At 49.3% G+C, this 27,419-nt stretch overlaps 2 protein-coding genes across 2 annotated transcripts; both read right to left on the bottom strand.

Annotated features, from left to right (window-relative positions):
* Window positions 1-336: 336 nt before the first annotated feature.
* Window positions 337-10,467, bottom strand: LOC140706430 (papilin). The gene is made up of 10 exons (XM_078391735.1): window positions 10,350-10,467; window positions 9,435-9,472; window positions 8,389-8,668; window positions 7,182-7,343; window positions 5,303-5,449; window positions 4,524-4,757; window positions 2,530-2,667; window positions 2,186-2,368; window positions 718-885; window positions 337-500 (listed from the first exon to the last, which is right to left on the bottom strand). The coding sequence occupies exons 1-10, from the start codon at window positions 10,465-10,467 to the stop codon at window positions 481-483; spliced, it is 1,488 nt and encodes a 495-aa protein (XP_078247861.1). The 3' UTR covers window positions 337-480.
* A 10,171-nt stretch (window positions 10,468-20,638) lies between these two features.
* Window positions 20,639-23,770, bottom strand: LOC140706456 (kunitz/BPTI-like toxin). Its single transcript, XM_078391734.1, has 4 exons — window positions 23,692-23,770; window positions 22,325-22,486; window positions 21,465-21,604; window positions 20,639-20,728 (listed from the first exon to the last, which is right to left on the bottom strand). Exons 1-4 carry the CDS (start codon window positions 23,768-23,770, stop codon window positions 20,639-20,641), a joined length of 471 nt encoding a protein of 156 aa, XP_078247860.1.
* Window positions 23,771-27,419: the final 3,649 nt, after the last annotated feature.

Here is a 27,419-nt window from a genome sequence, read left to right as displayed (position 1 = left end):
ATTAGTTCAAGCAATCACATGGTCTGAACCGATGCAAATAAACTCATTTGAGGCAATATACAGGAAAATAGTTTTGAGGGAGAAACTCTTCATATCATGTAGTCGATGGAAAAATGCTAATTAGCTTGCCTCAAAGCTCATAGCATTTTCCACATCCCCCCCCCCAGTACAGTCCCATGGTGAGACTGATCCAGACTGGGGACCCACTGGACCAGATGGCTGGGTTGGATTGGTCTGGATGAGGTCGTCATCAGAGCAGTCTGAAGCGCGCTGGCGACAGCAGGCCGATTCCTGGCAAGAGGCTGGAGAGAGATTCAACCAGACATGGAAGGCGCAGATAAGACTCTTGTCTTTATTTTGGAGAGGGCAAGAGGTTCAGGGAAGCCCAGTTCACAGGGCAAAGGAAGAGGCAGCGTGACCTCCAGGTTTCAGGGCTGGGTGGGAGAGTCCTGCTGTCCTCCAATGAGGATGAGGAGGGTCTCAATCCTCACTAGTTTTTGCTGTGGAGAGAGAAGAGAGTAAAGGTAACGCAGGGCTCAGGGTAGGTAGGAATAGCACCCCTTCCTCAAGCTGGCATGTGAGCAGGAGTGGCTGATGCCCACAATGTAGCTTGCAGAGACTGCTGGGCAAGCTTTCTCCCCTTCCGCTTTGCCCCCTTCTCACAGCCCCAGAAGACAAGACAGGGTTACCCTTTCAGACACACTTCTTGTCTCTTACTTGAGTTTCCACAAACCATCAGGCACTCCAGCTTGGTGTCGAACCGGTTGGCGTTGTCCTTGCAGCCACAGTAAGTGGTCGTCTCGCAGCTCCTGCTGCTGGCATTGTAGTAGAAGAATTCCGAGTAAGCCAGACATTTGCCGTTTTCGACAGGCTGCTTGCAAATGTCTGTGTGGGGAGAGAACAAGAAAGGGTGAGGAGAATCAGAGAAGAGAAAGGAGGAAGTCGGTTGAGGAAATGAGGGTGACAGAAAACTCTCCAAGGACCAGAAAACTATTTGCTGCTTTTGTTCTAAGAAAAGAGCCCATTCTGGAATAATTCTTGCAATAAAGCAGACTTCTAACTCTATTAATCTGGACCTTAAATGGAACACTGTAAGTGGTTGTGGGGTTGGGGTTGGGGGAGCTTCCAATCCATCCCATCCACCGGCTCCAAGTTGACTATGCCTCATGTATGTGCCCCGTGTTTTATCCCAGCTTTATTGCTCTTTCCTAAAGTACAGCTTTAGAACAGATTGCGTCACTTCTGGATTACTTTATGGAAAGCAAGAACATTTATTTTATGTTCAAGGTGAAATGAAGGGCCTTCTTGGTGGCTGCACCCAGGCCCCGGATCTTCCTGTTGAGAAAGGCTAGAGTGGCTCCTCCTTGAAGTCCTTCCATCATCAGCCCAAGACATCTTAGAGTCTGTGTAGAGTAGCTGTTTTGGGTGTATGGTGGATCAGGCTACAAACGGTCTGTTGAAGTCATGGGGAGGAGCGATGTGCCATTTGGCACTTCCTTCCATCCGAACAGCAAACGACCCTTTGTAGCTCAATTAAGTGCTTCCCCTGATTGTCTGCGGTGGGTCAAGGAAAGTGAAATTATTTTTTTTTTACATCACTCCTTTCTCCCTCTGTTGGTGCCATTCCATTTTATCTCTTCCTCTCAGTCCCTGCTTCTCCCTCAATCTACAGGCAGGTTGCTGGAGGCTGCCATCTGCTGGCTAAACTGGTTGAACAACGAGCATGAGAAAAAAAGAGTGCATGCCCTACCACTGGGCCAGAAAGGTATGGGACAGCTCTTAAAGGGAAAAGATGGATCACTCTCAGTAGAAACACTTGTGAATAAGGACTTTTTTTTCTGATGCAAACCATGCCATCAGCGATCCATATGTCATATGCCAGTGTGGGCAGGCCTTTGCCAACTGTGCCTTTTAAAGGCATAGAACATGTTGTTGCTGTTCTTGTTTTATGTACTGTAGTTTTAAACTCAATTAACTGGGGGTCTGTTTTAATCTGAGAAGGCAACTTTTTATACTGACAGAGTAGCTTCATTCCCTGATCTCTCATACTTGCAGTGCCTGGCCAGGCTCAAGAAGCCCATGGGCTCATCTCCAAGGACCTTCCCCCAACCTTCCCTGGCCCATCGGTTTATCCCCGAAAGCCTTCTATGCCAGTGGGTTCACTGATGGAGGAAGGGTGACCTACTGGGGCTAAGTTTCCCGCAAGCATCTTCACACTCCTTTTTTGCCTTGAAGTTGTTGCTGTTGCCCTCACAGCCCCCATAATAAAACTGCAGGCATTTCTTCTGGGAGGGGCTGTAGTAGAAACGTCGAATTCTGGCCCGGCATGGCCCCTTCTCAGGCGGCAGTTGGCACTGGTCACTGCGGACTGTTGGGAGGAGAAGGGAGTCCGTTGAGTTCTTCCCGGCTCAGGCTGGGCTGCTGGTGGTGCTCATGCTCCCAGAGCCCAATCCTCACACGGAGAGGAGAGCAGCTGGGGGAGAAGCAGGCCATGCCGAGCCACGGGGAATCAGGGTGCTTTGCTCATACCTGAATTCAGGCAGCCTAGACTGCAGCCAGTGAAGCAGCACTTTTGGTGGAGCGGGCAGTCCCTGTCATCGGCGCAGGTGTCATTGCAGGGCACAAATGTCAGCACCACTTCCCTCTTTGGGCACACACCGGGATGTTCTGGGGGAAAGGGAGGAGAAGGAGAAGAAGGAAAGACAAGGAAAGGCCCGGCTCCCTTTCTGTTTGGTGGACGGTTTGGTACAGAAGTTGGACGGCTGAGCAGACTGAACCCTGGTTTGCTGCCTGTGAAGGGGCTCCGCTGGGGCTCGCTCATGTCCTTTGCAAAGGCAGTGAGGAAAGGCCCATGCGGGGAAAAATGAGGTCTGACCCCCAATGGAACTTGGAGAAAGCCCCTTGTCCCGGTGGAACCTCAAAGAATCTCCCAAACCCGTTTGATGGGTAAGGGGCACAGGAAACTCTTCTCCTCAAAAGGTTGGGGTGCATCTGAAAGCTCTGTGCCCCACCCACTTGGTGTGTGGACCCCTCCCTGAGTCCTTCCATCCCCAGCTGTTTGAAGGCAGCATTCAAGACACACACACACACGCCTCTGATTTTGGCCCGAGCAGGAGAAGGCTCCCATTCCGGCCATGGGGTCAAACGGGCAGGCAGAGAAGAACCCAGGGAGGGACCCGGCTGGAGTTTTTCTACACCTCACCTGGTGGCTCGACGACCAGCCTGGTGGTGGTGACTCATTCCATCCTGACTCTTGTAGGCTCTGTTTTTTTGTTTTTCTATGTGCCTCCAAGTTGGAACCAACCTTGTAGCCACCCTAACAGGGCTTTTAAAGTAAACGAGAGGTTTAAAGAGTGGTTTTACCCACTCTACACACCCAATGAGCTTCTGTGAAGGAGCAAGGGATTTGAACCCAGGCCTCTAGCACCCTCATCCATTATTCTATTCGCTACACCAGGTATTCTCAGCCTCTTGTTTTTGGCCACCACCATAAACAAAGTATAAAAGAAATATGGTCAAATCAGGATTGTATAAATCACATCACAAACCTTATAAAGTGGTGTCTAAAGGAACTGATTTCCAGTCTGTGGTCCCCCTTCAAATGTGTCAGCCTCCCCCCCCCCCCACGATATGTCCCCCCCCTCAAGCATGGCTGCCCAACACCATACTCGGTATCTCAGTATTTTTTCCCATAGCTTTCTTTAAAAGGTTGCCTGGAAAAGTTTCCTCGAGATGCCCAAAAGATGAAATATAGAAATCCTTGTAGTAAATCAATCTCCAGTTGATCTTTTGCCCAGGGAAAGGAAAGGAGCCATTCTGTGATCCTTTCAAGACAGGGCAGAAGATCCAGCGTTGTTGCAACTGAAGTGGTTTTGAAATGATGGCTATTGCAGTTCCTGTACTCCCACAACTCTCTCTCTCTCTCTCTCTCTCTCTCTCTCTCTCTCTCTCTTTCTGTGTGTGTGTGTGTGTGTGTGTGTGTGTGTGTGTGTGTGTGTGTGTGTGTGTGTGTGTGTGTGAGAGAGAGAGAGAGAGAGAGAGAGAGAGAGACGTGCGTGCATGCATGTCATTCCAAAAGCATCACCCAAATCAGGGCTCAAGGCTAAATTCAGCTCAAGGAGTCCATCAGCAATAATGACACATGTAAGTCGGACAGCATCTCTCCATCCAGAGAGTGATGGGGACCATGTTTAGCCCTCATGCCTCCACCCCAAAAACTGGCTTGCTGTCTACAGATGCTGTCCAAGGAACTGGACCCAATTCCCCTCAAAAATGGAAAGCCAGGGCAGGTCTATGACCACCCCAAAACCAGAGCTGCCAGTTCTCGGTGGCTGGGGGGGGGCAGTTTCTTTCCCCCTCCTCTTGGGCAAACCCACCCAGCCATGCCATAACTTTGGGTGCAGAGGTTGGGAGTTTGGAAGGCAGAGTCCTGCCAAAGCTGGGTTTCTGGGGCCCTCCTTCCTTGGAGGGCTGTCGTCGCCTTCCATGGCACAGCCTCCTGCAGCCTCCGTGGGAAGCCATACCTTCCTCAGCCTCCAGGCAGATCTGCTGGCACCCGACTCGGCAGCACTTCCTCCTGGGGATTCGGAGGCCCCAGCCACAGTCCCCGTCACTGTCGCAAGAGGACAGGCAGCGCTGTCCTGAGCCAGGCCTGACCTCTGGCCTCGGGCAGTATCCCCTCTTGACTGCGGAGAGAAAGGAGACGGTCAGGATGAAGGAGAGTCCACTGACTTTGGGTGAGCCTTTGGGGGATTGTTCTAAGCAGCGAGGACTCAGAAGGGGTTCCCCCTTCCCTTCTTCTGGGGTGCCCCGGGACGGTGCAACCGGCCCAAGGCCACCCAGGCTGGCTCTCCTGTGATCTAAAGTGGGGAATTGAAGTCCCAAACTCTGGCTCTTCAGCCAAGGATCTAAACCACCAAGCTATCCAATAGCCGTGACTTCAAGGTGGTGTTATGCCAAAACCACAGCATGACGGGTTGTTTCCAGAGTGGACAGGATAAATATCTGCCATGGGATCATCAGAAGCCCATCATCAGAGGAATAGTAACAGCATACTTTTTGTTATTCGGTCTCACTACGTCCTGAAGCCTGTCTGTTGGGTGGTTTCCTTCTGTCCTGGACTGGTCCTCTTCCAGAACCAACCCATTTTGCAGGCCAAGGTTGCACCTCAGGAGCAGCTGGAGGCTCCAGGGCTGGAGGAAAAGCTGTTGTTTGAGAAGAGATGCTTCGGCCAAGAGGCAGAGTCTCAAGGAGGTCCCAGGCCGGCCTTTTCCCTCCCACCACCTCCTCCTCCTCCTCTTACCTTCTAAAGGGAGGAGGCACCGTTGGCCACAGCTGCTCTTGCAGCAGCGCTCGGCCCCCGGGCAGCTGTTGTCGGAGGAGCAGAACTGGCCGCACAGCCGCCTGTCGCGTTGAAGCAGGATGGGACACGTGCCAGGTTTGACTTGGGCTGAAACACAAAGCACACCTCGGACAGGCTGAGCCTTCCACTGATCTCCAAGAAGGAGAGGTTAGATCGGCTCCTCTCCGCAGATGAGACGGCAGGACCCTGGCACCTCCTGACACGCAATGGTCAATTCTCTGGAAGGGTGAGTCACACATGCCCAAGAGCAGCCGGGAGAACCGGTTTTCTTCTCTTGGTTGTCCTTCTCTCCTCTCTTTTCCACCTGTTGCTGATGGGAGACTCACTCCAGGCATGGACTCTCTGCCCTTACTGAGTTCTTAATGGCCCTCGTTCCTTTTGGATATTCTTGGAACAGCAGAGCTGGAAAGGGGGACCTTACGGATCATCAAGTCCAGCCCCATCAAGGAGGCACAGTGGGGAATCAAACTCCCACCCTCTGGTGCTCTCGTTTTCAATTGCATCTGCTTCAATCCAATTGTTAGTCCCAGCCAAAGTAGACCCATTGAGTCAGTTGCTCCTACTTAAGCTTCCCCTTGATTCAGTGGGTCCACTGCATTTGGGACTCTCAGTTGGTTTTTGGACATTGTCATCTGTGCAACAGAGGCAGCATCCTAGCACACACAAGCCTGGGGTCCTACCTGTGGCTGCCAAACCATTTGCCTAAAGAACTGCTAGGACTCTTAGATGCCTTGGCTCCCCTCTCTGGCCTTCATAGGATACAAGAAAATAAAATAATAATAATGAATTTTGAGAAATGATGTAGCTGAAGCAAGATTTTGGTGATTAAGGCAGTTCCTTCCCCTCCCGCTCAAATGGTGATATAATGACCGACTGTGGCTCATCCCTGTAGATGAGCGAGGACAGATGAGCAAGACCTCCAGCCCTGCTCAGTCAAGCCACGCTTGGGGGCTTTGTGAGCATTGGTTCTGCTGGCCATGGGTTCTGTGCTTGGTGGGCTGAAGAAGACCTTCCTGATGCTAAGAGCGGTTCAACGGGGGGAATGGACCACCTCAGAACAGGGCAGACATTTATGTTTTTCAACAGATTTTGGGTGGCCACTTATCGGGTGTGCTTCAACTGTGCCTATCCTGCTTTGTCTGGTTGCTGGAACTGAGGACCCTTGGCATCTCTTCTAGCCCTACGAGTCTATCATTCTGAGTGTTACCAACAGCGAAAGCAAAGTTTGCTGCTTACCTACCACCCTAAAGTGCTTCAAGCACTCCCTGGATGGTTTACAATTGAATTTTACAGGCTATACATTGCCCCTCTCCAGCAAGCCGGCTACTCAATTTGCAGACCTCAGAAGGAAGGAAGGCTGAGTCAACCTTGAGCCGGCTATCTAAACCTAGGATCGAATCCAGGTTTGAGCAGAGTCTTCACTGCAGTACTGGAGCTATAACCACAGGGCTCCTCCACCATGGGGCCAGGAGAGGAAAAACTTGTCTCACAGACTTGCCTGTTGTGTCATGGACTTGCTCTCCCAGATGAACGTGGCACAACAACGATAGGAAATGAGTGTATACTTGCTCCTGTGCTGGATAGGAGGCTCACCAGCTAAGATCAATTAGAATACTTTAGCTGCTGAGAAAGTACTGTAAATCCCTGAGTAATTAAGGGTGTCTTCCCAAGTAGGAAAACTTTGGGGAATACTGAAGGGTCCCTTTCTCACACCGTTTCCCAGCCAAACGATGGAGCTGGAGAGTTGGGGCGAGGGAATTCCTGAAGTGTTCCTGAGAGGGACAAGCACCTGGTTTGCTTCAATGTCTTTTGCACTCACCTCCACAGGCGCGTTGACACTCTTCCAAAGTTCTGAAATTGTTTTTATTCCCACCACAACCCCCGTAGATGAACCGCGTGCACGTCTTGGCAACTGAGTCGTAGAAGAAACGGATTATAGCTGCATCACATGGACCTTGCTCTGCGGGAAGGTGGCAGACCTCTGTGGGGCCAAAAAAGAAAAGAAAAGATGATAGGGAGAAAACGGGCCCAGCACCCCTTTTATCTGGGAAGGGAATGAAAGCCGGTGGCCAAATTGAGAGCCCCAAACTCTGGCCGTGATTTGCCAGATGTCTTCCAGGCCTCCGACTGGAAGGAAAATTCAAGGGAACCCAAAGGGTGCCTTTCTCACACAATCTCTCACTCAAAATGTGGGCCTTGTCTACTACACAGATGCAGCTGCTCCATGTGGTCTTCTCCAGATGTGCCCAACTTCAGATCCCATCAGCCATCAATTATGCTGGCTGGGGATGATGGCAGTTATTATCCAACCAGTCGGGAGGATGTGAGCCTTTGGAACATCAGCCCATGGAAAAAAAGAAGGGTGGGGAACAACCCGACTGAGCAGCTAAGAGAAAACACATTAAATTCCACTGCATGGCGCTGGTGGGGGCTTTAAAAACACAACCCCAGCTTTGCCACTATATTCATTGGTAGGGCCAGGGGAGGTATTTCCCAGTATTTGGAGAGAGTGAAAAGGAAGGATGGCCAGTGGCAAATTTAGCAGCCCCGAATTCTGGTTCATCTTCCCAGCTACTGGCCATGAATCACACCACTATTAAACCTGGTGCAGTCAAACATAGCCCTGCACCTCCGACTGAGTCAGCCCATTTTCCATCAAGCCTGATACATCTCTCTAGTAGTTAAAGGAAGAGGCTTCTCCAGGCCTACCCTCTTCAGGTAGAGAGGGAGAACCTCTACCTTGGGTTGGATGCAGCTGACTTGGGATGGAGAACATCTTCTATAAGATACACCTTGCCCCCTGCCCCACCGTTGGGAGATAAGAGCTGGGCCACACCTGACCGTTGCTGTATCACGTGGAAAAATCCACCCTTTTGACCAGAGATAATATCAGTCGTCTCAAAACAGCAGCATTTCCAATATCCCACTCCTTTACAAAGGGCTTAAAAGGCAGGGCAACGTAGCCAGCCTGGCAAAGCAAAAGGGTAGAGATCAGAAGCCTGAGCGCGGCCATCTCCAGGTCTTACGTGGAGTGAGGCATCTGCGTTCACAGCCCTGGAGGGTCTCAAAGTTGTTCTCGTTCCCTTGGCAGCCACCGTAGATGAAAGTCAGGCATCTCCCGACCCAAGGGTTGAAGTACCAACGCCTAAACAAGGCAAGGCAAGGGCCGGCGTCAGGAGGAAGATGACAAAGATCTGGAGGCAAAGACCAAATAAAGAGTGAAGTCTTTGCAACGGCTAAACATTGTTGGATTATTTTGAAGAGCGTCCCCTCCCCCACCCTCCCCGCTTTATATTCAACCCTCTTCTGTGGATTTAATCAGACACTTGAGCCTCTGGATGAGGAATCCTATGAGGAGGGAGATGGTTCTGGCCACTGAGCTGCTGGTAGGTCATGATTTGGAGCATAAAGGGGGGGGGGAAGGAATGCAAGCAGTGGGATTTGAGGTGGCGACATAGTCTCCCCAGGGTGCATCCTGCCTGCCTGGTGTGACAGTTGCAGACATACAGTAACGGGATGTCTAGATAGGCTGGGAGACAAAGGAGAGGTGGGGGGGCAGTCAACAGCCATGGGACATGGTGGCACCAGTGGCCTGGAGGCACATCGGACTAAGGTCTCTGCATGGAGACATTCTGCAAGTTGTCTTAGGGCTCAGTGACACTGCTGATTAACATCAATTTGCAGTCGCAACGTCTTAAAAATTACTATAATGTGGTACGTAACTCAGTAGGCACATTCAGTTTGATTTAAGTTACCTCCATGTATTTCTTGTAATTAAAATATTTTGGGATGCTGCATTGGTGGAACTGAATCAATTTATGTTCTGTTTGCAGAGCACCCTTGTTACATTTTTTAAAGTAAGTGATACATTGCTAAATTGAGTGTCTATTTGGTGTCATAATAGTCACTAGAAACCGTGAGGGAAATACTGGAGGTGTGACGCCAGCCAATTAATGATGGGAAAATATGGTTTCATCGGTTGAATGGAGAAAACGGGGTAGGTGGTTGTAATGCTGAATGTATTGATGACATGATGCAGTGACAAACTTGCAGCAACACAAAAAATCCATACATGGTCACACTGCACTAAGCAATGCATTACTAAACATCCTAGAAAGAATTAAAAAAGAATAAGAGGAAAAATGGCAGTTTCCCTCTGCTGCCCAGAATCCACATAGCACAATTTAAAATAGCAGCATTCACATCCAGAAAAACCTCACTGAGGTGAATTGATTTAGGATCCAAGGTATTTTTAAAAGTCCCCACCAGTTCTTACAAAACCAACTGACCAAACAAAACAAAACAAAACCCAAGAAACCTCATTTTGTGGACCAAATAAATGTATTTCACCTGTGCATCATGTGCCTGAAAATTTGTAAATCAATTCAAATAATGTTAAAATAAATTCAGTTGTGGTTCTTATTGCCAGGGTGACTGAATCCTTAGCTGATGCCTGCTGTTGATTACCTTGCTAACAGGTACAGGTTGTTCTGGTGACTTATACACTTTATATATAAGTAAGCAGTAAATGGGCAGGTAAGATCAACACTGTCGCTTTTGATTTCAAACCAGAAAACTCTTAAAAAACAGGGGAAGGGGCTGACTTGAACAGAAATTGAAAGTGGGAAACAAGAGGGGCAGACTTGTTCAGGAAGCAGTAAAAACTGGGGTAAGAGATGCTGAAGAATGCCTCAGAAGGAAACTTTTTGGACAACATGGAATGTCTATTGTGTATGTTAGGGAAACAATTGATCCAATGCTTCTTCCTTGCCCCTTTGATGACAATCCAATGCATAGTCTCTCCTGTTATTGTTAGGCCAGTTATTGTAAGGGACAGTGGAGAGACGCAGTGAACCGGAGGTGGGGTTGGTGGCGAGGAGGAGAGAAAGCTTGTGGTGATGAAGGAGGTTCAAGAGGGTGCCCACCTGGTGCAGTCCAAGGTCCAGGGGAGAACACAGAGGGCAAAGGAGAGGAACTCATCACTCACCTGTCTGGCGCTTGGCAGATGCAAAGGGCAGTTGAGCTGGGAACTCCAAAATCCCACCAAGCAGGAGGAAGAAGATGAGGAAAGTGGGGTGGGTGGAGAGGTCTGAAGGAGGAGGCATGGTGTATCCGGGACTGAGCTCTCTCTGCTTCTCAGCTAGAGGTAGGCTCTTATACCCCGACCTTCGTAGGATGGAAGCAGACTGTCCACGATGAAGCCCAGCCCAGCTCCAAACAATGGAGCTGGAGACTTGGAGGGAGGGAGGGAATGAGGAGGCCCTGAAATGTTCCTGAGAGGGACAAGCACATGGCTGGCACACAGATTGTACCTGCTGAGCTGGAGCAGCCCCGTATCTAGGCTTCATCTGACAAGGGGGGAGGGAGATGCTCTGTCAGAGGTGCTCAGCGGCTGGGCAAGGCGCAGAAGTGATGCAGCCAGGAGCAGGAATGGGGAATTCATTTATTTATTTATTCTATTTATACCCCGCCTATCTGGTCATTTTGACCACTCTAGGCAGCTTACAACATAAAAAGATAATAAATATAAAGAAAAAATTATAACACAATTAAATAATTCTGCAAGATGGGAAGCATTCAAAATAAATCAAATAAAAGAGGAGGGAAGAGGGTCAGGGATTAACTGGAAGGGAAGGCCTGCCTATACATCCATGTTTTTAATTGATTTTTAAAAGTACCCAGCGAGGGTGCCATGCAAATCTCCGGAGGCAGATTGTTCCAGAGGCGAGGAGCCACCACTGAGAAGGCCCTGTTCCTTGTTTTTTTTCCTTCCGGGCCTCCCTTGGCATCAGGCTCCTCAGCCTCACCTCCTGGCTCGCGCAGGTGACACAGGTAGAGCTAGGTGGGAGTAAGTGTTCTGCCAAGTATCGAGGCCCTAGACCATTTAGGGTTTTATACGTAAGCATCAAAACTTTAAAGTTGATGCGGAACCGAATGGGCAGCCAATGCAGTGCGGCCATATTGGGAGAAATACGATGGAATTTTCTCGCTCTGCTAAGGAGTCTGGCTGCCGCATTCAGCACCACTTGGAGTTTCCGCGTCAACTTCAAAGATAGCCCCATGTAGAGCACATTACAGTGCTCTAATCTCAAGATTACAAGCGCATGAAACAAGGCTCTCTGGCCGGGAAACATTTTGAAGGCCCTGTGGCTACGGCACAGGACCCAGGATGGGCTAGAACAAGGCAGGGAGAGGGAGACTTCTGACTGGACTGGTCCTTGTTACTTGGTTTGGTTGGAGAACCCACATCATTGGGCTGAAAGGGCCACCAGGGTCCTCTCTGCTGCTTTTCTACAATTTATTTATTTATTTATTTATTTATTTTATTTGGAATATATTTACCCCAACTCTCTCCTTAAAAAGGACCCAAGGCAGTTTACTTACATCAGTTGTTGTTGTTTAGTCATTAGGTCCTGTCCGACTCTTTGTGACTCCATGGACCAGAGCACTCCAGGCCCTCCTGTCTTCCACTGCCTCCCGGAGTTGGGTCTAATTCATGTTGGGTCTAATACATCACTACTGGACATAGCTTTGACTATGCGGACCTTGGTTGGACCATCTAAATATCGAGCCATAAAGAAGAGCAAAAAGCCATAATGAAATAGAACCACCCGTCAAGCAAAATAAATCAGACAGGATACCTGGACAGCTTTGATGCTGGGTCTGTGTGACAAAATAACAAAGTGTTCTGAAGGGTACAATACAATGAGATCCCTATCAGGGGCACACCGCTGCGTGACAGGCTATCCACCACACCACGCCACACCTGGAACAATGACCAGGCGCTGAGCGAGGTGGGGGTGAGGGACGTCTGAAGGCTTGAGCGTCTCGAGAAGGATGATATTACAGTCCAAAGAACCCAGGAGGGCTTCCTTGCCCCCGTTGCCTCTCCTTCTTCCTAGCTCATGCAAAACTCAGATCTATAGCCTGAAAGGAGCCCAACCTCTGCAGCTGGCAACCGACACAGCTGTTGCTCCCTCCAACACCCCCCCCCCCCCAATTTTTATACATGGAACCAGGAAAAGAATTACACTGCATCCATTTGTCTCATGCTATATATTTCGGACGCACTACATCCACCAATCTTTCAAGCAGTTTACAGGCGACAGAGGTGTGTTCAGCTGTACACTCTCAACAAGGAAACCCTCCGTGTTCCCCACCCCGGTGCTTTATTAATGCAATTTTTAGGGTTCCTTTTCCCTGCTCAACACGGGGCGATACCTACCAATCAGGGTCCAAGATGTCAGCATGAGGGTGGCATCACAACGGCACCTCAGAGTGAGGTCCCTGCTTCCGCAGGTGACCACTGGGGCGCTGTCTCTGATTGGGCGTCTGCCAGGGGAGGCAGGGCTGGGAAGTGCCGGACACCCGTTGGGCCGAAAAATGAACTGGCACAAAAATTGCAGGGTTGGGCGGTTCCTGCCCACCTCTACTTTCCAGTGGTCAAGGGCCGATTACTCTACATGCTGACCTGCAGGAAAGGAATGCAGACCACTCTGGAGCTTGCTGTGAAGAATTTGCCAAACATCTTGCAGGCAAAATCGCTCAGATTTGCTCTGACTTAGAGGCTGCAGTTAATACAGATCCTATAGATATAACGATGGCTCCGGCTTGTCCTGTGTTGATGCATAAGTTTCTGGTTTTACAGCCTGGTGGTGTGGACAGGATCCTCGGAGAGGTGAAGGTTACCATTCTTCTCCTGGACCCTTGCCTGTCATGGCTTTAGAAAGCTGCCCAAGAGGGACTGGTTGAGTGAGTAGAAGGAGCAGCGAATGCCTCCTGGCAACAGGGTAGGATCCCAGCATGCTATTAAAAGGCAGCAATAAGGTCCTTGTTGAAATGGCCCTGCAAGGATCCTGTGACACTGAAGAATTACTGACGAGTCTCTTATGGTCTCTTCTTGGGGAAGATGCTGGAGCAGGTCATTGGCTTCTCAGCTCCAGGGGTTCCTGAATGAAACGGATTATCTAGATCCATTTGAATTTGACTTCGTGCCTGATTATGGGATGGAGACAGCTTTGATTGCCTTGGTGGATGACCCATGCCAGTTTGGTTGGTCCCGCATTTGGTGGGGACACAGGAGAGGGCCTTCTCTGTGGCTGCTCCCAGACTCTGGAACTCCCTCCCACTGGAGGCCTGGCTGTCCCCATCTTTGCTGTCCTTCCACAAGCAGGCAAAGACTCTTCCCTGAATGTCTGGCTGTCTGAGCGGGTTTTTTCAAAAAGAATTGTTGTGCCCTGTTGCTTTGAATGTGTTTTAGGTATCGATTTTGTTTACCATTTTAGTGCAGCATTTGTTAGGTTTGTTGCAACATTGGCATACTTACTGATTTTAGCTTTTAAATATAGTCTTTTACTGATATAAAACTAAGATCATGGCCACTGGTCCCATCACCTCCTGGGAAATAGAAGGGGAAGATATGGAAGCAGTGAAATATTTTACTATCTTGGGCTCCATAATCACTGCAGATGGGGACAACAGCCACAAAATTAAAAGATGCCTGCTTCTTGGGAGGAAAACAATGACAAACCTAGACAGCATTTTAAAAAGCAGAGACATCACCTTGCTGACAAAGGTCCGCCTAGTCACAGCTATGGTTTTTCCAGTGGCGATGTATTGAAGCGAGAGCTGGACCATCAAGAAGGCTGACCACCGAAGAATGGATGCTTTGAATTGTGGTGCTGGAGGAGGCTCTTGAGAGTCCCCTGGACTGCAAGGAGAACAAACCTATCCATTCTGAAGGAAATCAACCCCGAGTGCTCCCTGGAAGGGCAAATCCTGAAGCTGAGGCTCCAGTACTTTGGCCATCTCATGAGAAGAGAAGACTCCCTGGAAAAGACCCTGATGTTGGGAAAGTGTGAAGGCAAGAGGAGAAGGGGACGACAGAGGACGAGATGGATGGACAGGGTCATCAAGGCGACCAACATGAATTAGACCCAACTCTGGGAGGCAGTGGAAGACAGGAGGGCCTGGAGTGCTCTGGTCCATGGAGTCACAAAGAGTCGGACAGGACGTAATGACTAAACAACAACATTTAGATGGTGGTGTCCGTAACATTCATTGGCTTTTTGATGCATCACACTGGAATCTTTTCAATCAAGGAAGATTTAAGTTTTAGACCGAAAGGAGAAATTGGCAGCCCAATGGGTGTTGCGAGGGGAGGGGCGGGCATTTCTTTCAAAGTCCAACATGGGAGTTCCTGGTCTTCAAAGGAGAAGGAGGTGATGTTTCCCTGATGGCGAGCACGGTGTGAGAGGACGGGAGAGCAGGCGATAGGAGACCCGGGCCTCTTTTGTAACATGCAGCAATCCACCAGGGGGAAGCACAGGAGGCAGGGAGAGACCAGGAGGCCACCTGGAGGAGGCTGAGCCTCTCTTTTGCCACTTTTAAAGAGCATATGGGGTAGGCCCGGCAGGGACCCCCAAGCCCCCATGATCTCCCTGTCTTTACTCCCCCAATACACCCTTAGAAATCTTGTTTTATTTAGAGCTAAAGTGTGAGTGCACAAATAAAACATTGTTTTTGAATATGTACTGTATTTATCATCTATTAATATATCAATAAAATATATAAATAAATATATACACACACACATACATTTAATGTATATTATATAGTTAACATTTGCATTTATATATTACTGTCCATAAATATTTGTATATCCAGTACAGTGGTGCCTCGCAAGACGAGTGCTCCATTTTACGATGAAATCGCATTACGATGAAGTTTTGCGATCGCAAAACGATGTTTCCTATGGGGGAATTTCGCTTTGCGATGATCAGTTCCCTGCTTCGGGAACCGATTCTCGCAAAACGATGATTTTCCTACAGCTTATCGGCGGTTTCAAAATGGCCGCTGGGTAAAAAAAAAAAGGTTCCCCGCTCTTTTCTGGGATGGATTCCTCGCTGCATGGGTAGCGAAAATGGCCGCGCTATGGAGGATCTTCGCTGGACGGTGAGTTTCAAGCCCATAAGAACGCATTAATCGGGTTTTAATGCATTTCTATGGGCTTTTAAATTTTGTTATACAATGTTTTCGTTCTACAGCGATTTTGCTAGAACGAATTAACATCGTAATGCAAGGCACCACTGTATATATAAATCCAAAGCACACCCATGACCAATCTTAGCTTCATGGGCCCTCAGGAGAGCGGGAACCTAACAGGGAAGCCAACGGGTCACCATGCCACCATCATTCCCAAATCCCAATGTCGTGCTGAATCCATAACTGTTTTGAAATCTGAGAAAGCTCTCTGTTGCATATTACTGGACTGATATTGGCCTATATGTCATGGACAGTGATCCTCCAAGATTACTGCGTATTTTGATTATTACTGAACACGGAATTTGGGCTATTTGGACCCGGATTCCTTCTTAGCTTGACACAACTGCTAATAAATACATAAATGCACACACATCATGGTAACAATCAGGGTAACATCCTAATAGGCAGCTTTGCCCCCTCCGAAAGATTCCAATAGACACTCTTGTGCACAGAGATGCATTCACACCCACCCACCTACCCACAGGAATTTGAAAATACACTGCTATATCAATTTCAATTTTCAATTTGCAAATACTCATTTAAAATATGTAATAAATAATGTGATCATTAGGCCAGATTTGGGGTTCGTTTTCCCGGCAAGGAATCAGGCACAGAGGCCTGGTTTAATTTTAAAGAGCTAAGAGCAAGAAAGGTCAGCTGGGACTTCCCTTAAAAGCAGAGAAGATCCCGAACATACATTTTATAATGATACAGACAAAGAGCTATAAAAGACTAAGATTCTATTGGTCAATTGTACCCCAAATTTGGATCCAGTCCCTCATTGGGTCATTGGTGCCAACTCCGCTAATTTATTGGTTACATGTAGATACGCATATGGTGCCCCCATCTCTCCTTAACTTGGGCCCTGGAGGCGCCTGAAAGCCTGGGGAGAAGAGTGTCCATTTCCTTTATCTATTGTTATGTGGATGTGTTTTCTTCCTGGGCCCTGATAGATGGCCTTCAATACTGTGAATGTTACTCGCTGGCTTCCTCCTACAAGCATTCCGAGTGTGGGCCTTTTTGTTACATCAAAAAGGTGGATAGGCAGAGAAGAAGCGTTACCTTGTTATTCTACATCAGCCATAAATACTTTTGAGCTAGGTGTGAATGTTTCAGGGTGAGGTCTTTCTGAGGCCTGGTCTTTCTCTCAATGTACTGTCAGTTCTAAAATGTAGTTTCATCTTTTCTCGGTATCGGTAGTGAGCACAAGAGGAGACCATCTTGACTGCTGCCACTGGTGCTGTCAACATTTGGGCTGCCCTTTGCTATGTAATGCCTGACAATCTTCTTCCTGCTGGCAATGTAGGCAATGTGTTATGCAACAGTATCAGGCCATTTCCTGGGGTTTTGAATCATGGATACAGAAGCACAATATTTCATATTCATAAACTAGAAATTCATTGAGGAAGTAAATTTCCTGAGTTGTAATCAATTTATTTCTTCAACTTTTATACCTTCCTAGTCAATCAGTCCAGTCCCTGTCCAGGAGGCACTCTGCAGCGAAATGTTGAAACCTTTGAGCCATTTAGCAAATTTGGTATCTCTTAGCTGGCTGTCCAGAGATGAGTGTCAGCTGAGCCTAGAAGGCAAGAAGACCCACCAGGAAGAAAAGGTCGGTGGATTTCTTGGTGAAGCCAGCTTGAGAGTTCACCACCTGCTCAGCACACGTATGCTTTTAAATGTCAGCAAACAGGTTCAACTGGGGATTTTCCAAAAAAAGTCAATTAAGGAAGTCGTGGATCATGGTGACAGTGAACAATCCTCTCTCTTTTGGAAGATTTTGCAACAGACCACTTCAAAAACCTTGGGGTTTTGAAATGGGTCTTAAAATGGGCTTTAGCAAGGACAAGTTCCTTTTGCCTTTCACCAAGCATGACAGGGACATAGTGGTGCTTCAGGTTAAACCACAGAAGCCTCTGTGCTGCAAGGTCAGAAAACCAGCCATCATAAGATTGAATCCACACGATGGAGTGAGCTCCCATCGCTTGTCCCAGCTCCTGCCAACCTAGCCGTTCGAAAGCATGTAAAAATGAGAGTGGATAAATAGGTACCACCACAGTGGGAAGGTAACGGCATTCCGTGTCTAGTCGCGCTGGCCACATGACCATGGAAACTATCTACGGACAAACGCTGGCTCTGTTTGGAAACGGGGATGAGCAACGCGCACTACAGTAAGACACGACTGGACAAATTGTCAAGGGGAACCTTTACCTTTACCTTAAGCATAACATGGGTGGGCTGACTCACCTCTGGCAGAGGAGAACTCACCAATACAGTGGTGCCTCGCTTAATGGGCACCTCGTTTAACGACGAATCCGCATAGCGATGATTTTTTGTGATTGTTTTTGCGATCGCATAACAATGTTTCTAATGGGAAAATATCGCTTTGTGATGATCGGTAAGCTGTTTTGCTTACCGATTTTTGCATAACGATGTTTTCCCAACAGCTGATCGGCAGTTCCAAACTGGCCGCCAGGTAAATAAAATGGCCGCCCGTTGTGTTTTTGCACCCATTCCTCGCTTACCGGGCAGCGAAAATGGCGGCTGTATGGAGGATTTTTGCATAAAGGTAATTTTTTTGCCCATAGGAACACATTAAATGGGTTTTAATGCATTCCTATGGACTTTTTTATTTCGCATAGCGATGAATCCATATAGTGACGATTTTGGCTGCAGGGATTATTGTCGCTATGCGGGGCACCACTGTATGTTCAATATACATAATAGACCCCATTTCTGGTGCTGTGGGCTAAACCCTAGAAGCCTGTGCTGCAGGGTCAGAAGACCAGCAGTCATAAGATCGAATCCACGCAATGGAGTGAGCTCCCGTTGCTTTGTCCCAGCCCCTCACCAATCTAGTAGTTCAAAATCATGTAAATGTGAGTAGATAAATAGGTACCATCTTGGTGGGAAGGTAAAACGGCATTCCCTAGTCATGCTGGCCACGTGACAATGGAAACTGTCTTCGGAGAGGCACTGGCTCTATGGTTTGGATGAGCACCGCCCCCGACTGGATTAAAAATGTCAAGGGGAACCTATACCTTTACCTATTACTTGTCCTCTCTTGAACAACATGGGAACTGCTCCTGATCCATGCATGTGGTTGGGTGGGGATGGGCCATAAAGAGAGAGGGTTCCTGATACTATGCCACTAGCCCAGTGTCATTGCCCATGGAGAGGGTCTGATGTCAGTTGTGTAACTTCAAGGACATACCGGGTTTCCTGAAGGTCTTCCTTCACCATGTTGCATTCTTCCTGGTACCTGCCTCCTAAATTTGCTATCCTTCTTCCTCCCTGGAGGCATCCACCTACATTGGTCTTCTAGGAAAGCTTGCTTTGAGGCATCCAGAAACACCTCCACTTCCCTGTTGAGCCCAAGATAGGTTGGCCACCTTACCTGGGTGGACAGGTTTGACTGGTATTTCAGGCACTCCACTCTCACTGCCTGACTAAGTCATCAGCTGGCCCAGAGTCAATCCTTTCCTTTTTCAAAAAAGCAAGCCTCCAACTCTCACAGAAGTGGCAGCATCAGCCAAATGTAACACACGTTAGTTGGGTTGTTTTGCGAGAAGTGAGCCTTCCATTGAGATCAACCAAGAACTGAAGCCCTCTACAGACAGGATCTCTACGTGCATGCATTCAAGACTTTTCCTGATTTATGGGTCAATAGATCAGCTTGGGCTGTGCAAGTCATCTCCCCACGTGGTCTGCATCCAAATATTTGTTCTGCAGGTCAGGACTGAGTAGCTTCCATCTGTTTCAGTGGTGGTTCAAACATTTTTAAAAGCTCGATCTAGGTATTTCTGTATTTCTAGATTGCCATTTAAAACACACATGCACACAGAGTCTATGGAGAAGAGAAAGGACCACGGCCTGGGGATGCAACACAGCCCCCTCCGTTTTGGGAATGTGGTGGACCATCGACAGAGGGATCCGTGAGCTTCCATTTCAACAGCCCTGCCCTTTTTCAGGTGTGGGAGAGAATTCCCTCCAAGAGGCTGGTTTGCACCAGGAAAGGAATTATTTGCTGGACAATCATCTATGTGGCCAAGCAGTGCTTGTCAGAGAATCCAGGAATGGACATGCTGTGTAGCTGGTTCTCCAAAGCACCAACTTGGCTTCCAGAAACAATGCCCAGGAAAGTTGTGAAAAGGAATTTTGTCCTAAAAGCCCAAGATGAGCAGAAAGTTTCATCTGAATGGAGAAATTCTCAGGGTCCTTTTTTGTTTTTTAACATCTGCCGACTCGGGGTCCAGCCGCTGGCACTTCTGTGCTGGGCACCAGGGAGGAAGAAGCAAGAAGGACCAGGGTAGGGTTGGCATACAGCCTCTAACGTGTTGGTGAGTTGTCCAGTAAAAGCTGGCACCGGGTAAACAGGATTTATGCACCTGTATTTCCCCTGCCTTGACAGTAAGAAGCTATCAGAAGGAAGGAAGGAAGAGTTGAGAAAAACAAGAGGCAGAGAAGGAGGATCAAATATTAGTAACTTCTTTTTCTTGTTGGTTTTACCTTTGTCCTCTGCAAAAGCAAAAGCAAAGCAAAACATGTTGCTTATAGACCGCTCCATAGCACTCCAAGCACTCTCTGGGCAGTTAACAATTAAGCAGGCTACTACACATTGCCCCCCCCCCAGTGATCTGGGTACTCATTTTACCAACCTTAGAAGGATGGAAGGCTGAGTCAACCTTGAGCCAGCTACCTGGAATTGAACCCCAGGTCGTGAGCAGAGTTTTGGCTGCAGGACAGCAGTTTAACCAAGGTGCCATGAGTGCAGCCTTAACCACCCTCTCCTGGCATCCTCCTAAACCCACCACAGATGCGCAAGCAAAATGCCCCTCTTCATTCAATCCTGCACACCAGCTCATGTGGACTGAATGGAGGTGTAGACGGGGCAGCTGCAAGCCCTACTTGCAAAGGAGGTCAGTGTCTCAACATCCTCTTAGCTACAGCCCATGCCCCAGCACCATGGGCTTCGAGGAGAGCACAGAGGTGCAGGCAGACAAAGATCCCAAAACACACAACCTCGCTCTCTTTTGTGTCTTCCACCAATGCCATCCAATATGTGCCTGCCTTCTCCTCCCATTCACTCTCCCCTACACATGAACCCCCCAGAGACTGTGAGTGTAGCTGTAGAAAAAGGAGGGTGGTCAGACAAATCACACACACACCGGCCTGCCAATGAGTTGGTGCCTTTATTGAGGAGAAGAGGAAACTTTAAACAACCATCATGGTTCAACTTCCTGAGGGAGGATGGAGATGGATTACATCAAAGTCATGCTGAGGACCAGGTCCTGCCAACATCTCCAGGTCCTTCTCCAGGGCCTACTGTGGAAAGAAAGAAAGAAAGAAAGGGGGATGAATCAGTTTTTGGGTGTCGTGAAGAGGGCAGGCCGGGACAAAGACTTCCTCTGACCCACCGTAAGGAGAACCCACTGGGAAGCTTCCTGGACCTGAGAGGAGCTCTTGTTCCGAAGCAGCCTGTCTTGGCGGGGTGGAGGGAGGGGTGGTGGGGAGAGGGGTGATGAAAGAAGGCTGGAGTCCACAGTAAGAGGTGTGAGAAGATCCTGCCGTGGGATGCTAAGACCCTGGACTGCTGATTCAGTGAATCAGCCCCAGAGTATTCATTTCACTCCCTTTTATTTGTGGCTGGTCTTTGGCCATAATAAAACTTCTCACGCTTGCATCTTACATCACAGGTGGTGTCCATACCTGGATGAGGATGAGGAGGGACATTTTCCCACTACAATGTTTGGGCAGTAATAAAAATGAAAGCCGACAAGCAAAGGTGGGTGGAGGATGGCTCAGGCTCCAAAGATGTCCACGAGGGACATCACTGGCCAGGAGAAGCACCACGAGCCACCTCTCCCCAGGTGACCCTAAACACTCTGCTGGTCGAAGGGTGCCACCCCCAGCGCTGTTTCTAGAGCTGAAGGCAACGTGCCTGAGAGGGGAGAGAAACCTGGCTTTGAAGATGGACACCACAGGGTCCTTAGGAGGGAACGTTGGGTTACCTTAACTGCCATTCAGCCCCGGACAGCAGTTTTACCATTTAACTCACCTTCACTGGGTCGTAGCAAGCAATCCTGCACCCATAGTGACAGCATTTCTTCTTCCCTGGGCACTTCCAGTCATTTTTGCATTTTGCGTCACAGGTGGTGACAATATCTTTAGGAGGCTTGGGGCAGGTGCCCGGTTTCTCTGCAACAGATAAGAGTTCCAGGACTTGAAAGTGTTGTTTTTTTTTTAACAAGAAGCTACTTTTTGCATCAATAAGGAGAAGAGATTATCTGTCACTGTGGTTGATGGGTGTCATTAGCTGGTCTTTTGTGTGTAATGATCATTCACAGAAGGAGATCTTTCACAGCCCCCTGTGCAAGTGCATCGAGGACCTCTGCACACCAGGAGTGGTGCCTTTGCCAGTGAACTATGGGTTCCTTGCTGTCATCTTATGTTTAGCAATGAACTTTAGGTCCTCTGTGGCCGGCACTCCCTTTCCTTCCCTTTTCCATATCCTGTGTATCCACAAAGAGGAGTGCAGAAGCTTTCACACTCCTTTTCGATCCACTGTGATTTAAAGGGTGGTTGATACCTATCATGCAGCACACATGGCTCGGATGCCTAGGGTCCTACCCGGACTCCATCCACCCGAGCCAGTGAAAGCAGGAGGAACAAACAAGCAGCAGATCAGAGGAGATGGTGTTTCCTTGCCTGAGACCATAAGGAACGTCTGCTCCTTGTTCAAGAAGTCAGCACAGGGCTTGACAGAGAAAGGTTCTGAGGAGGTCTCAGGTGGCTTCCATGATGCCTTTCCTCCCCTGACCTGAATGTGCCCCCCAGTCCCAGACAGAGGGCTTCCCACCTTCTACCCTGCGGAGAGCTGGAGGCGTCTTTGCCTGGTCTTTGGCCTTTCTCACTTACCTTCACAGGTGTAATGGCAGTCCTTCAAAGTCTCAAAATTGTTTTTGTTCCCATGGCAGCCACCGTAAATGAACTCCTCACACTTCTTGGTTTTAGTGTTGTAGAAATAACGCACTATAGCTCCTCGGCACGGCCCCGGGTCTGGAGGAAGATGGCAGATCTCTGTGGGGGGGGGAAACATTGACCATCTCATGAGATGGATCTGAACCAGCTCACAGGTTGATTCACTACATTCACTCAACGAACCTTTTGCTTTATCGAGGAAAGGCCTTGATAACACTTGGCTGAAAGAAGGAGCTGTGTGCCTGATGGACAACTAAAAGGCCCTTTTCATGGCGTAGTGACATGAAGTCCCAGTCTCGGCCCGAAATCAGGACCTAGCATGCGCTTTGAACCAGGACACCCTGGTGGTGCTTTGGAAGCCACACGGAGCCTGTGGTGTCATGCAAGACCCTATTCATTGCACCTCTCCCCGTTTCCTGCCTCCCTCAGAATAAGGCTGTGCTTTGGGTGACCCTGTGAGGGTGCCTGGCAGTGGAGAAGGAGCTGCCCACAGAAATGCTCCCCTTATGTGAGCAGGATGCCGTTGCCAGCAGATACGTGGGGAAAGTTGCCACTCAGTGTCAGAGAGCATTGCTCATGTGGGAAGGGGAAACAGGATCCTGGACAATGGCTATTAACCAGAGACTATGCTGTCCTTTTTCCCCAAGGGGTTTACACTAGACATCTCCTTGCACAAGCTTGGGGAAGGGGCCTTGCTTATTCCTACGGTGCATTGAAGGGCTACCCTTCTCTCCATCCTAACCTGAGCTAAATTGATGGACTTCTTGTGAAGCCTGGGAGCAAAGGTTGGGAAACATAGTTGGAAATGAGAAAGGCCTCCCCAGACCCCCTGCCCCTCCCTCTCCCAGTCCTTGATTCACATAATTCATGAATGGTCTGGGCATAGGCACCCAGCATGCATTTTTCAAAGGTTCATCACACACACAAACACAAATAGAGGACAATCCAGTTCTCTGGGGGAAAGACGGAATCATGAGTGCCAGGAGGCGATGAGGCCCAAAGGAACTGGGCTTCCCCCATGGGCAGTGTTCTGGTCATTCCTCGGCTTTCTGCTACAGGATGTAGGTAGAGACCATCCTCTGGGAGCCTCCTCTTTCTTCTCCCCCATATCTTGGGAAATGGAAAAGAAGTTGTTTGCAGACAGTGTGGAGAACTGGTCCATCAGAGGCAAGGAGGGCTGAGCAATTAGGATGGCTGTGATTCCCACCGGGATCATGCAAGAACTCTTGCTGGACTTGGGAAGGCTTTCTGCAGGCTCAGGAAGGGATGCCGGGGGCGAGGGGTGAGGAGGAGATTTCTCTTACCTGGCTGGCCAGAGATGACCGTCAGCAAAGCCCAGAAGGTGAGCAGCCCAGCCAGGAGAAGAAGGCTGCCGGACTTCATGGTGAGGCCGACTAGGGAGTCCAGTCCCCACCTGGAGCGCCTGCTCTTTTAAAGGCCAGCAAACAGGTTCAACTGGGAATTTTCAAAAGCAGCAGGTGAAGGAAGTGGGGAGACCAACGGGAAGAGAGAAAACATTCTTTCTCCGGATCAAAATTTTGCAACAAACCATTACAACCAGCTCTAATGACGCCAGAGCTGAGTTTAAAACTGGAGAAATGTGGATATGAGAAATGTAGTTTAATTTTAACATTGTGTATTGTAAATATGTTTTTGTTTTATTTTAGATAGATTAGGCATCCTTCACCTTGAGAAACTCTGGTAATGTGCACTGTATGGAGGACTTGGAACAGCATCTAGTGTTGCTGAGAAGGCCAATGCGAGAGGGACCATCCCTTCCACACTGAGGACAAATCCAATCTGTACTCCATCCAGCTCCCTGAATTTCCTGGTTTCAGGACTGCCTCTTTGCCTCGGCCTGCTGGACAAGGGTCTCTTCAAATTGGGAGAGGCCGTGACGCAACGCCTGCCTCCAGGCTGAATGCTCAGATGTCAGGGTTTCCCATCTGTTGAGGTCCATTCCTAAGGCCTTCAGATCCCACCTGCAGATCTCCTTGTATCAGAGCTGTGGTCTCCCTCTGGGACGATGTTCCTGCACTAATTCTCCATACAGGAGATCCTTTGGAATCTGACCATCAGCCATTATCACAACATGCCCAAGCCAACGTAGACATCATATCCTCCAGGACCAAGTTATATAGCATGGACACACTCTAGCACCACCAGTGATACCTTTTCTGGTTTGCAGATCAGGCGATCCCTTACGTGGCGGAAACAACAGAAATGCATTTTCAAGATCCTGATGGCCCAGGAAAAACTGCAATTGCTTAAAAGTCCTCCCAGGTCATGGAGAGGCCTGCCTTGCCCTCCTCTCACTGGAAGTCTCTGGTGGCTCCAGGAGGACCTCCTGGAGAACAGGGACACCCTGCTTTGGCCGGAGTGGCCCCACGAGCTACCTGTGAGCTGAGCCCCACACATGACTCTTTCATGTGTGCCCTATTGATACGGAAGCCCCCAATACCCTCCATGTCTGTCAAGGTGTGATTGGCGGTGATCCATGGGGCAGTTCTCAGGGTTTGTCACTGAGATGGACGCGCTTGCTGGTCATAGAGGCATGTGGCCACTCTTGAGCTGTACAGGTCCATTCCCATGAGTGTGTCTGGGTGTGTGTGTGTCTGTGTGTGGGGATGGCATAGCAAGTGTGCCAGGCCAGGACTGTGCTCTTTCATATTATGCTACTCTCCTGCAGGGGGTAAGACTCTGGGCACTTTCTGCTGCTGCTCTGGTCCTCTCCCTCCTCCAGTGGCGATCTCCTTTCTGAGGGAGCCTGGGTGGTATGAGATATTTCGGCAACACAGGGACTTTCCCTTAAACTGCCCTGTCGGGATTCTTACGGTGTGCTCTTCACCTCTGCCCTTTCACTCGCCTGCGGGAGTTGGCAAGTGGCATTCTTGTGAATCTGTTCTGGTCGGGTCTGCCTTCAGTAGCAAGGAGGGAGTTCCCGAGAGAGTCTTGCCTATTTTGGCTCTCCTGCGTGGCCTTGGCTTGTCAGAGGAGAGGTGCCTTAGGGGGTCGGGGCCGGCTGCCCAAATGGGAAGATTCTTCCAGAGAGTTTCAAGAACCTATTGATCATATCATGAGCAGCGTGGCCTCAGCATCCTTGCTTCTTTTCCACATTTCTGCTTTTGGGACTCTGGGTGGCTGACTGTGAGAAGGCAACCAAGCAGGCCCAGGCCTCCAAAAGAGAGGGAGCCTAACTTGGCAGGCCCAGGAGAAAGCAAAGCCATTGCTCCGTATCATGAAATAGTACCTAAAGCCTGGGCTGGGCCAGTGGCCGAGGGAAGGAAGAAAAGGTGGTTGATGAGGGCTGCCCAAAAGATCGCCGGGATTGGGTTACGCTATCCCTCGGGGACTTTCCCTTCCAAGAGATGGAATAAAACCTCTTTGGAATGGTGAAAACGAGCCAGAATCCACACCCATTCTGGAAGAGGGCCCCGAGGAGGCCATTCTGAAGGAACTGCTTCCAGAAGAAGGTATTCTGGGGGAGATCACCCCTGTGGTTGCTGCGCGTGGCACAGGCCTCGGTTTGTGTGGTCATAAGTCATATTCTGCTTTGGTCAGACCTCACCTGGAGTCTTGTGTCCATTTCTGGGCACCTCCATTCAAGAAGGAGTTTGGCAACCTGGAACGTGTCCAGAGGAGGGTGACCAAAATGGTCAAAGGTCTGGAAGCCATGTCCTATGAGGAGCTTAGGGAGCTGGGAATGTTCAGCCTTACAAAAAGAAGGTTGAGAGGGGACCTGATAGCCATGTTTAAAGATGTGAAGTGATGGCATGTCGAGGAAGGGACAGGTTTGCTTTCCACGGCTCCAGACACTAGGATAAGGAGCAGTGGTTTCAAACGACAGGAGAAGAGATTCCACCTGAATTTCAGGAAGAACTTCCTGTCAGTCAGAGTGGGTCGGCAGTGGAACAGGTTGCCTCAGAGTGTGGTGAAGTCTCCTTCTTGGGAGGTTTTTAAGCAGCAGCTGGATGGCCCTCTATCAGGAGTGCTTTGATGGGAGTTCCTGCATGGCAGGGGGTTGGACTCGATGGCCCCTGTGGTCTCTTCCAACTTTGTGATTCTCTGATTCCAAGTATCTGTTTGGGTGAGGACAAAAGGAAACACTTCTTCCTGGTGTTTGCCAGTTGTTTCCCTTTGTATTTATACTTCTCTTCTAGATAATCCTGGCCTTGCAAGGGATACGGGCACAGAGGGGGGTCTGTATCTTCTCCTGAGCTCCGCCAAGGACCGGCAGAGAGAACTGAAGAAATCAGCAGCAGACACAGCAGGAGAATGTCAGCGGAGAGGAACCACCTGTTCTGGACGTGCCACGCGCTCAAGGGACACCTGGCAAATCTTACACATTTGGGCAGCCATGCCTAGCAGAGCCTCTGGCCTCCCAGGAAGCACCAACATTTGCCATCTATGTCAGTGCTCATCAGTGGGTATGGGTCCGCTCTGCGCACGTGATGGGGGCGGCTCAGGATGGAGGCACCATCTCCCTGACACCACGGAGGGTGATTGGCATTGCCTTTTTCTCCAGGTGCACTGCAGGTGAAAGGGCTTTCTGCCATCGTGGCAACCACTAAGGGGGCTCCCCACACGAGGAAGGCTGTGTGCCAAGATACCCATGGAGCTGGCTCGTCTGTCCCTGGTGAGACATCTCTCGGTATGGAATTCCCACCTAAGTTTTTGGCTGAGTCCCTGCTGTCTCCAAGGCAATCGGTCTGCAGCAAGGAAGTGGTTTTCCTTTGGAGTACCCCACAAGAACCGCTGCTCCCCAAGGATCTGAGGCTGGGAGTGCTAGCCCATGCAGTGCCTCAGCTTCTTCCCAGCTAGTCCATGCCCCAGCACCACATGCTTGAAGCACAGCAAAGAGCTGGCGTCAGACAAAGAGCCCAAAACACACAAACTCGCTCTCTTTTGTGTCTTCCAAGAATACCACGTGCCTGCCTACTCCCCCTGTTCCCTCTCTCCCACACTTGAGCTCCTAAGAACTTTGAGTGCTGTTGTAGAGAAAAGCGGGCGGTGAGAGAAATCATATGCAGAC

Source organism: Pogona vitticeps, chromosome 4, assembly GCF_051106095.1.
Source record: "Pogona vitticeps strain Pit_001003342236 chromosome 4, PviZW2.1, whole genome shotgun sequence".
NCBI classification, from domain to species: domain Eukaryota; kingdom Metazoa; phylum Chordata; class Lepidosauria; order Squamata; family Agamidae; genus Pogona; species Pogona vitticeps.
The sequence above is the reverse complement of the archived record's forward strand: the minus strand, read 5'-3'. Positions and strand labels throughout refer to the sequence as shown.

Bases quoted from the DNA above. Each gene is read 5' to 3' on its own strand.
- LOC140706430 (XM_078391735.1), bottom strand. From the start codon at position 10,467: ATGCCTCCTCCTTCAGACCTCTCCACCCACCCCACTTTCCTCATCTTC. The intron at 8,669-9,434 runs GTATGGATTTTT...TTAAATCCACAG, and splicing joins GCTTAGTGCAGTGTGACCAT to AAGAGGGTTGAATATAAAGC. The intron at 501-717 runs GTAAGAGACAAG...CTCTCTCCACAG, and splicing joins GATGGTTTGTGGAAACTCAA to CAAAAACTAGTGAGGATTGA.
- LOC140706456 (XM_078391734.1), bottom strand. From the start codon at position 23,770: ATGAAGTCCGGCAGCCTTCTTCTCCTGGCTGGGCTGCTCACCTTCTGG. The intron at 22,487-23,691 runs GTAAGAGAAATC...CCCCCCCCACAG, and splicing joins GGTCATCTCTGGCCAGCCAG to AGATCTGCCATCTTCCTCCA. The intron at 20,729-21,464 runs GTGAGTTAAATG...TTTCCACAGTAG, and splicing joins CTTGCTACGACCCAGTGAAG to GCCCTGGAGAAGGACCTGGA.